Source organism: Chiloscyllium plagiosum, chromosome 7 (assembly GCF_004010195.1).
Source record: "Chiloscyllium plagiosum isolate BGI_BamShark_2017 chromosome 7, ASM401019v2, whole genome shotgun sequence".
NCBI lineage: Eukaryota > Metazoa > Chordata > Chondrichthyes > Orectolobiformes > Hemiscylliidae > Chiloscyllium > Chiloscyllium plagiosum.
Genome location: NC_057716.1, coordinates 61280445 through 61290955, shown reverse-complemented (window position 1 = coordinate 61290955; position 10511 = coordinate 61280445). Strand labels below are relative to the sequence as shown.

The window sequence follows — 10511 nt, the reverse complement described above, 5'->3', positions numbered from 1 at the left end:
GGATTTGGCAGGTTACAGCGGGATATAGATAAGCTGCAGCACTGGGCAGAAAGGTGGCAAATGGAGTTCAATGTAGGTAAGTGTGAGGTGATTCACTTTGGTAAGAGTAATAAAAAGATGGGGTACTGGGCTAATGGTCGGATACTTGGTAGTGTGGATGAGCAGAGGGATCTTGGTGTCCATGTATACAGATCTTTGAAAGTTGCCACCCAGGTAAATAGTGCGGTGAGGAAGGCATATGGCGTACTGGCTTTTATTGGTCGAGGAATTGAGTTCCGGAGTCCTGAGGTCATGTTGCAGTTGTATAAGACTCTGGTGCGTCCGCATCTGGAGTATTGTGTGCAGTTTTGGTCGCCATACTATAGGAAGGATGTGGTGGCACTGGAACGGGTGCAGAGGAGGTTTACTAGGATGTTGCCTGGTATGGTAGGAAGTTCGTATGAGGAAAGGCTGAGGCACTTGGGGTTGTTTTCAATGGTGTAAAGAAGGTTTAGGGGTGACTTGATGATTAGGGGTTTAGATAGGGTTGACCATGAGAACCTTTTTCCACGTATGGAGTCAGCTATTACGAGGGGGCATAGCTTTAAATTAAGGGGGTGGTAGATATAGGACTGAAGTTAGGGTTAGGTTCTTCACTCAGCGAGTCGTAAGTTCATGGAATGCCCTGCCAGTAGCAGTGGTGGACTCTCCCTCTTTATGGGCATTTAAGCGGGCATTGGATAGGTATATGGAGGATAGTGGGTTAGTATAGGTTAGGTGGGCTTGGATCGGCGCAACATCGAGGGCCAAAGGGCCTGTACTGCGCTGTATTCTTCTATGTTCTATGTTCTATGTAGAACCTTGCCAGCAAGCTCCCCCACTCCAACCTGCGCCTGCAAAACTTTCAACAACCAAACCAACTTGGTTTGCTATCAGTTATACTCAAAACAGCTCACTTGACCTCCTCCAGTGGTTAGCACTGCTGCCTCACAGCGCCAGAGACCCGGGTTCAATTCCCGCCTCAGGCGACTGACTGTGTGGAGTTTGCACGTTCTTCCCGTGTCTGCGTGGGTTTCCTCTGGATGCTCCGGTTTCCTCCCACAGTCCAAAAATGTGCAGGTCAGGTGAATTGGCCACGCTAAATTGCCCGTAGTGTTAGGTGCAAGGGTAAATGTAGGGGAATGGGTCTGGGTGCGCTTCAGTGGGTCGGTGTGGACTTGTTGGGCCGAAGGGCCTGTTTCCACACCGTAAGTAATCTAATCCATTCCTTTATTTTTGACTTAAATATGAAAGCTCAAATTCAGTGACAAAATCCTGTCACCAACATTTCTGATGAAGAGCTTATGCTCGAAATGTCGATTTTTCCTGCTCCTCGGATGCTGCCTGACCTGCTGTGCCTTTCCAGTGCCACACTTTTTGAACCTGCAGACTTTATCAACAGAAAATGCTTCCACTCCATCAATGTTCAAATTGTACATGACTATCAATGCCAGATCTTGGAGGTCTGGTCTGAATGTCTGGGGAGCTGCCATAGAGGTTCCTTATCCTTCTAAGGTCCTTGTGGTCTGGGAGATAAAGGGTACATGGTTCATGACACCTTAATCAAATCCTCAGACTCCTGTAGAATGAAAATATAGTTTTACTCATGCTTCCATTGAGGCCATTATGGAGCAGACCATAGGCCTCCTTAGGATGTGGTTTGATGCCTGGACTGCGCCAGCTAGAGCCTTGCAATACAGCTAAGAAAGATTGTGCCACTTTACTGTGGCATGTAGTGCCTTTCACAACTGGAGCGGACAAAGGAATCATTTCCTGGATGCAGACAAAATGGAGGATTAACAGCAATCTCCACTGGATGAAGATAAGAATCAGCACATTGATGAGGATGGCTGTCCAAGATAGTCATAGAGATGTACAGCACGGGAACAGACCTTTCGGTCCAACCCGTCCATGCCAACCAGATATCCCAACCCAATCTAGTCCCACCTGCCAGCACCCGGCCCATATCCCTCCAAACCCTTCCTATTCATATACCCATCCAAATGCCTCTTAAATGTTGCAATTGTACCAGCCTCCCCTACTTCCTCTGGCAGCCCCTTAGGTCACTTTTATATCTTTCCCCTCTCACCCTAAACCTATGCCCTCTAGTTCTGGACTCCCCGACCCCAGGGAAAATACTTTGTCTATTTATCCTATCCATGCTCCTCATAATTTTGTAAACCTCTAAGGTCACCCCTCAACCTCCGACGCTTCAGGGAAAACAGCCCCAGCTTGTTCAGCCTCTCCCTATAGCTCAAATTCTCCAACCCTGGCAGCATCCTCGTAAATCTTTTCTGAACCCTTTCAAGTTTCACAATATCTTTCTGATAGGATGGAGTCCAGAATTGCACGCAATATTCCAACAGGGGCCTAACCAATATCCTGTACAGCCACAACATGACCTCCCAACTCCTTTACTCAATACTCTGACCAATAAAAGAAAGCATACCAAATGCCTTCTTCACTATCCTATCCACCTGCAATTCCATTTTCAAGGAGCTATGAACCTGCACTCCAAGGTCTCTTTGTTCAGCAACACTCCCTAGGACCTTACCATTAAGTGTATAAGTCCTGCTAAGATTTGCTTTCCCAAAATGCAGCACCTCGCATTTATCTGAATTAAACTCCATCTGCCACTTCTCAGCCCATTGGCACATCTGGTCAAGATCCTGTTGTAATCTGAGGTAACCTTCTTTGCTGTCCACTATACCTCCAATTTTGGTGTCATCTGCAAACTCACTAACTGTACCTCTTATGCTCACATCCAAATCATTTATGTAAATGATAAAAAGTAGAGGACCCAGCACCGATCCTTGTGGTACTCCACTGGTCACAGGCCTCTAGTCTGAAAAACAACCCTCCATCACCACCCTCTGTCTTCTACCTTTGAAACAGTTCTGTGTCCCAATGGCTAGATCTCCCTGTATTCCGTGAGATCTAACCTTGCTAATCAGTCTCCCATGGGGAACCGTGTCGAACGCCTTACTGATGTCCATATAGATCACATCGAATGCTCTGCCCTCATCAATCCTCCTTGTTACTTCTTCAAAAAGTTCAATCAAGTTTGTGAGACATGATTTCCCATGCACAAAGTCATGTTGACTAACCCTAATCAGTCCTTGCTTTTCCAAATACATGTACATCCTGTCCCTCAGGATTCCCTCCAACAACTTGCCCACCACTGAGGTCAGGCTCATTGGTCTTTAGTTCCCTGGCTTGTCCTTACCACCCTTTTTAAACAGTGGCACCACGTTTGCCAACCTCCAGTCTTCCAGCACATCGCCTTTGATTATCGATGATACAAACATCTCAGCAAGAGGCTCAGCAATCACTTCTCTAGCTTCCCACAGAGTTCTAGGGTACACCTGATCAGGTCCTGGGAATTTATCCACCTTTATGCGTTTCAAGTCATCTAGCACTTTCTCCTCTGTAATATGGACATTTTGCAAGGTGTCACCATTTATTTCCCTACATTCTGTATCTTCCATATCCTCTTCCACAGTAAATACTGATGCAAAATACTCGTTTAGTATCTCCCTCATTTTCTGCGGCTCCACACAAAGGCTGACTTTCTGATCTTTGAGGGGCCCTGTTCTCTCCCTAGTTACACCTTTGTCCTTAATGTATTTGTAAAAATCCTTTGGATTCTCCTTAATTCTATTTGCCAAAGCTATCTCATGTCCCCTTTTTGCCCTCCTGATTTCCCTCTTAAGTATAGTGTGACAGAGCAGAGCATTGTTGAGTCCCGAAACCTGGAATAATCTAATGGAGACCTGCTTCCAGGATGAATGAGCTAGGTTTTGATTTCATATAACTGTTTAAAGTTCTTTGGTAATCTGATAAGCAGCCCCTACTTAGAATAAAGGACAGGAGGACTTGCTGTTTTTGCTGCCTGTGACTTTTTGTTTTACTAAATGAATGGCTCATTATCTGTCTAACCATATGCCTGATATTTTCAGGCGGTTCACTTTAAAGTGTCTATACATTGCTTTTCCTCTGACTACTAGTTGGAAAAGCAGCTGTCAGTGAGCCAGTGAATTCATATTGCATGGCACTAAGGTTAGGTAGCAGTTATGGTTTTGATCAGTATATCAGATCCAAGTGTTGTCTTGTTAGCCATCACATTGAAAAGAATTCTGAGGAACCTCTTTTTGATAACTTCCAATGCCAACCATCCTTCTAAAATGTTTTAGAATGCACATAGACTGTTAAATTGCCCTGAAATGCTTTAACATCCTTAAGGATCGTGTTGAACCAGCAGGAGGCAGTGCTTTGTGCAGCTTTACTCTTAAAACCATAGACTACAGGAGATGAATTAGGCAATTCAGCCCATTGAACCTGCTCCACCATTTGATCATGAGTGATATATTTCTCAACCCTATCCTCCTGATTTCTTCTCATAACTATGAATCATGAACCTATCTATCTCTGCCCTGATTACATTCAATGACTTGGCCTCCATACCCCTCTGTGACAATCAGTTCCATAAATTCATTGCCCTCTGTCTGAAGAAATTCCTCAATTCTAAAAAGTTGTCACTTCACTTTGAGGCTATGCCCTTGGGTCCTAGTCTCTTTTATTCTTGGAAACATCTTTTCCTCTCTCTCCTTGCTATTAATGCTGAACACCAATGGCTAGTGTGATGGAATCCAGGTGTGAGTCTCCATAGTGGTCTCTACCCTGTTCATGGAGACAGCCAGATGCATGAATGCTAGAGTTTGCATGGTACTGTTAATGTTAGTGGGATACTTGCAACCTTTGATCCAGCTTACGGAGTGACTTTGATCAGTTTGTCTGCTGCTCTTGTGTCTGTGCATTTTAACAAAGATATTAATGACTGCGATCATGGTGCCTGATTTCCCGCAGTCCTCTGAGTGCTGGGGAACTGGGGCATTTCTTATCTATCCAACTGCAGAGATGTGTCAGTGATGTGCTAACGAGACTGCCTGAATGCTACCATGAATCTCTCTCAACAAGATACTAACTGTAACTGGGAAAATTCCATCCATTGTCTTTATAAGATAATTTATACAACAGAAAATTTATATTGCTTTGTTAATATTTTCAGAGAATGAATATTTACATAAAACCAAAGAAGGAAATGTTGTCATCATTAATGTTGAAACCGGGAAAACAAGTGACATAATATCCAACACCACATTTGTAAGTACATTCCTTATCTTATATTTTAAAGGATAAGAACCCTATGTTCTCGCACTGGTATGTTACCACAACATTTGTTATGAAATTGGCAAGAGACCAGTTCTAGCAAAGTAAATTTGCGAACATGGGTAATTTATTTCAACAGATTAAAAATGTAATTGTTAGATAGTGAAATTTAATTGAAACATAGATTTTTAGGGTAAGACCAACAGATGTAAAAGTATCTGGAAAGATTATTGAATGGAGAAATCAGGAAAGTATAGTTTCTTAAAATTGTCTATGCATCTCAATACAATGAGCAAAAGACACCATGAATGGTTGACTCACACGTAAAATATGAATCTCATCAATGACAATTACTTTTGAATAATAAGTAACAAATATTAATAAATATGATTAAACAGAGTCCTCATCTGCTTTTACCATATGCTCTGCAATGGCTATCCACAAGTAGCAAGCTAGCCTGTAGCACTCTGCAATGATGATGTAGTTGGTGCATGCTCAAACATTTTCGTAATTTGGACAAACTCCATCCCCCCCAACCCCAAATCCACGCCAATGCAAACACTCCCTCAGGTTGCTCCACCCTTGACATACATGTTTTCAGCTGTCATACCCCAAGCTTGGCATTCCCTTCTGAAACCACTCCACCTCTCTCTTTCAAACATTCCTTAAAACATTCCTTTCTAGCTACGTGGCTTTTGGTCGTCTGCCAAAATGTGTTGAATGCTGCCCCTTAAAAGCAGCTTGAGCTGTTTCATTACATTAAAAGTGCTAGGGAAGTATAAGATTTTGTTGAAGGTATCAACCAGTCTTGTTATTGGATTGAATTATCTGAAATGAACTGATCATATGTGACCATAATTTCTCCCTGGTTGCTAATATAGACAATTCTTATTCTTTGATTAAATTCACTTTATAATGTACTAAATGCCTGTTCACTCACAATCTTTGTGGACTGTACTAAAGAAATAAAGGAGTTTCAAAATAAAAGACAGGGTGAGCTTCTTGAGTATTAATTTTGCCTTTTCTCTTCAATGTACAGGATGCGGTCCAAGCTGGTTATTATTCTGTTTCACCTGATAGAAATTATGCTCTTCTGGAAAGTAATTATTCAAAGGTAAGATATTTAAACAATACTTATTACTGTTATCATCAAAATAAAATAATTGAATGCATCAGGCTTCATATTCAAGAATCATTTGCAAAAATGAAAATGTTTGTTTTTAGAGGAACCTTTTATGGTAAGACAGGCTATGACACAATTTTTGTATCCCAGGGGTCTTTCAAACAATACTTCCACTATTTACAATGTCATCATCAAAAGTTTTAATTCTTGACAAATGTACCTTTCAATTTTATTGTCCAATTTTATATTTCCTCCTGGAGCATACTGTTCAACTTAATATTCTGCCGACTCAAATGAAATTATGCAAGAAACAGATTTTGCATCAACATTTTCCTCAAAAAGAATTTAAGGAGATTACAGGTTTCTGTAGTTGCTGCAATCTTATAATATGGGATCCATTCTTTGTTGAACTTTTAAAAAAGGCTACATATCATCCTATTGCCTTGTACGTATGAGTTGAGTCCAGGATTTAGGTGAAAAAGTCAATCACCTCATGGGAAAATAGCCACTGCCAGCAGACAGGAAAAATAGAGGAAGTGCCAAAATAGGACATTTCCCAGCAGAATCACCATTCAGAGGAATGGGAGTGAGAGAAGTTCACTTTGCACTATTAAACCTTTGTCAGAAGTTCATATTATTGCCTAAGACCCTATTGACGCCAATAAGTGCTGGCATTTGAATAAAAATGAAGGGTGTATAATATATTTGCAGAAAGAAAATGCTGGAACTGTACATTGCCAACCCCTTTACAAAATAAAAGTTCAATACATCCATGTTCACCTCAATTTATTTCAGATAAATTTTCAACATTTTTTGGGCCTGCTTTCATATGAATCTATTTCATGAATTTTTCCCCAAAAGCCAGTTCTTGTTTACATATATTATATTCCATGAGATGCCGTAAGGGCTTGTATTAAAATTATATTCCAATATGTGTATAATATAAACTGACAATGGTGTTTAAGAAATTAGAATACCTGTTCATTGTGGTTGAATAGATTTAGCTTTTCTGTGCAGTACTTTGTGCTTCTGCTAAGTCACTCAAATTTCATTTGAATTTTTTTTCTATCTGCCATTATGCCCTCTCGCAGTTTATCTTGTCTGAGACACATCTCCTCCTCTTGTTCCCTTGCCCTATTCCTAAAATGACTGATCACTCAACTTAGAATATCAGAGAGCACAATTAAGGAAGGAAATGCTTCCCTCTCCTGGCGAACTGCCTTGTTCTCTTTTAAACCTGCCTTCATCGCTCTCTCCCACCAAAACCCACCTTCCCAACCCACAACTTCAAATTCATCCTGTTTCAAACCTACATATCCTCTCCATAGGTTTTGAGTGGGCTGTTGCCTCCCAAATTTGTATCCATCTTTCTAGCAATTCCACATTTGAACATATCCCATCTGTTTACTACCGGAGATATAGCACTGAATCATGCCTACATTTTTTAAAATTAAGATGATGGCATCCTGTCTCTCTTCATTCTTCTTGATCAGTCTCCAGGTTTTAACATGTTTGACTATGCCATCCTCTTTAAGCCTCTCTGTCCAGCTCAGCATGACTGCTTTCACCAGGTTCTACGAGAACTGACTCCATCACAGCCACAGAATGTCCTTCAACTGTTACTCTTCTGACTTCTGCACTTAAGTTCCCTCAAGAGCTTTCATTGCCAGCCTCCTGTTTCTTATCTGTGTACTGTTTCTTAACAACTTCATGTGGAAGTTTGTCAGGTTTTGCTTATACAGATTTGATACCAGTTCCTCATAGAGCATTACAACATAGAAAGAGGCCCTTTGTTTGACATTGTTAAAAACAAATCATTATCTTCAGCACACCCCACAAACTCCATTGTCTTGCCACTAATTACATCCTCCTCCCTGGTCACTGTCTCAGACTGAACCAGACTGCTCACAGCCTCAGCATTCGATTTGATCCTGAACTGAACTTCCAACTGTGTATTTATTCCAACACAAGGTACCTTAATAGCAACTTCATAATGTCACCATCCCCATGTGTGATACTTCATGATTCAACTATCCCAATGTTTTGCTGGCTGTTCTTCCATTTTTCTATTCTCCATAAACTTATACTCATTAAAAATCCATAGACCATATCCTAGATTGCACCACATTCTGTTCACCCATCGCCCTTATGGTCACTGATCTAGATTGAGCCTCAGTCTATTAAAACATTTGATTTTGGTCTGTTTTGTCATTTAAATTATCACTTTCATCTTCAAATCACTTTTTGTTCTTGCCTCTCCCTGTCTTCGTAACATCCTTCAACCTTACAAGTTCCAATCACTGTTCACTCCTCCCACAGTAGCCTTTCTGTTCCCCCACTACACCCACTATTGATGGCTGTGCCTTCAGCCCTGGAGGTTAAGAGTTGGATTCCTTCCGTCAACCTCTGAGCTTTTCCACTTCTTCCACTCCTCTAACATGTTCCTTAAAACCTTTACCTTTAACCAGACATTTGGTCATCTGTTCCCTTTGGCTCAATGTAAATTTTTGTTTGATTAAACTCTTGTGAAATGTCTTTAAATGTTTTACTACATTATTAATGCTATACAAATAAACATTATTGTTGACTGGCACTTTCTCTTGATTTCTTCACAGCTATGGAGACATTCTTTTACAGCCTCATATTCTATTTATGATTTAAAATCCAGGTTGGTAATTTTTGGATAAAGATATTGAGCATGCTTTTTTGTTATTATTTGTACTTAATACAAAATGATTTTTCTGTTTTTAAAATATTGTCCTCCATAGACAATTTGTGGCCAACACAAGTCTGCCTCAACAAATCCAATATATCACGTGGGCTCCAGTGGGTCATACCTTGGTTAGTTAAATATATTTAACTATGTTTCTCAAAGTTGAATGCGTGCATCTTTCATTACATTTCAAGTTAAACAAGAACAATAATTAATAGCACGGAATAATTTTAATACAAATATTTCATAATATATATTTTAAAAATAAAATTTGTAATCATTTACTAACTTTTCATAGAAATTTCCACGTCTAATTTTGTTTCTCAATTTTTGGAACAGAAGCTAGAATAATAGTAGATTTGTTTATTGTTCACCACTTAAGTATTGAGAACTTAATGACATTTTAATATGGTTCTTTTCCCTCCTTTAGGTCTATGTTTGGAATTACAATATATATCTTAAAACTGAACCCACAAGTTCTCCTGTAAGTATAACAACCAATGGAAAGAAAAATAAAATCTACAATGGGATACCTGACTGGATTTATGAGGGTAAGTTGATGTTTATGAAAAATACAATGTATATGTATGTAAACCATTTTGCTCATAAATTAGAAGTCACTTTCTGAAGTATATATTCATTTCTCTGCAACATTTTTGCTTGTCTTGCTAAATGTTTCCTCCTCCTTTCTCTTTTTTTTCACTTCTATTGATTGATTAGGTTATGCTCCACCCTAAAACATGGGTAGTACTTAGCATCTCCAGAACTTTGGATCAAGTGGAAAGGAAAATGTGTGGTCAACCAACATATTCTGTCCATAGATGCCTTGGTTAGTTTTGTTTGTTTGGACACAAACACTGTTTGGCTAGTTTTTCTAAGCCTTAAAAAAAAAACTGACAGCTGAAGGAAGATGGATTCTGTTGCATGGAATATGTAAATGCCTTTCTCGCATTCTTGTGGGCAAGAAGTAATGAAGTCCCCCCAGCCCATGATTAATCTCCTAATTAATAAGAACCCACTCCACTCTGGGATCTGATGTCCTCCCAGCCTCACAATCTGACTAGATTGTTAGATCCATTGTGTCTGCACTGCACTGCTGAACAAACATTATGACATAATGCTGCTCTCCTGCCTCTTCTCCATAAACCTACACATTATTTCTATTCACATAATCTTCTAATGTCCTCTTGACTGTTTTGATGGAACCTACTTCTACTATATTTGCAGGCAGTGCAGTCCAAACCCAAAACATTCAGCGAGTGATAAAAAACATTTTACTCGCATCATATTTGCTTCTTTTTGCAAATTTACTTTAAATCTGTGCTTGCTCATTCTTGAGCCTTTTCAGAAGTGGGAACAGTTTCTTCCCATCTACTCTGTCCAGACTCTCAGGTTGATGAAAACTTTGTTCACATCTGCTCTTAGCTTTTAGTTCCATAGAAATAATCACAACTTCTTGGATTTTTAAAGATAAAAATGGTCTAATGA

The 10511-nt window shown here is 40.0% G+C and overlaps 1 protein-coding gene across 3 annotated transcripts in view; it reads left to right on the top strand.

Annotated features, from left to right (window-relative positions):
- The window catches only part of LOC122551633 (dipeptidyl peptidase 4-like), an 83551-nt gene that overhangs the window by 25417 nt on the left and 47623 nt on the right, over positions 1–10511 (top strand). For all 3 annotated transcript variants that reach the window (XM_043693869.1, XM_043693870.1, XM_043693871.1), the window contains 5 exons: positions 5087–5181; positions 6227–6301; positions 8926–8978; positions 9079–9151; positions 9454–9574. In XM_043693869.1, the coding sequence (XP_043549804.1) occupies positions 5087–5181; positions 6227–6301; positions 8926–8978; positions 9079–9151; positions 9454–9574 (417 nt within the window). The remainder of the gene's footprint in view (positions 1–5086; positions 5182–6226; positions 6302–8925; positions 8979–9078; positions 9152–9453; positions 9575–10511) is intronic.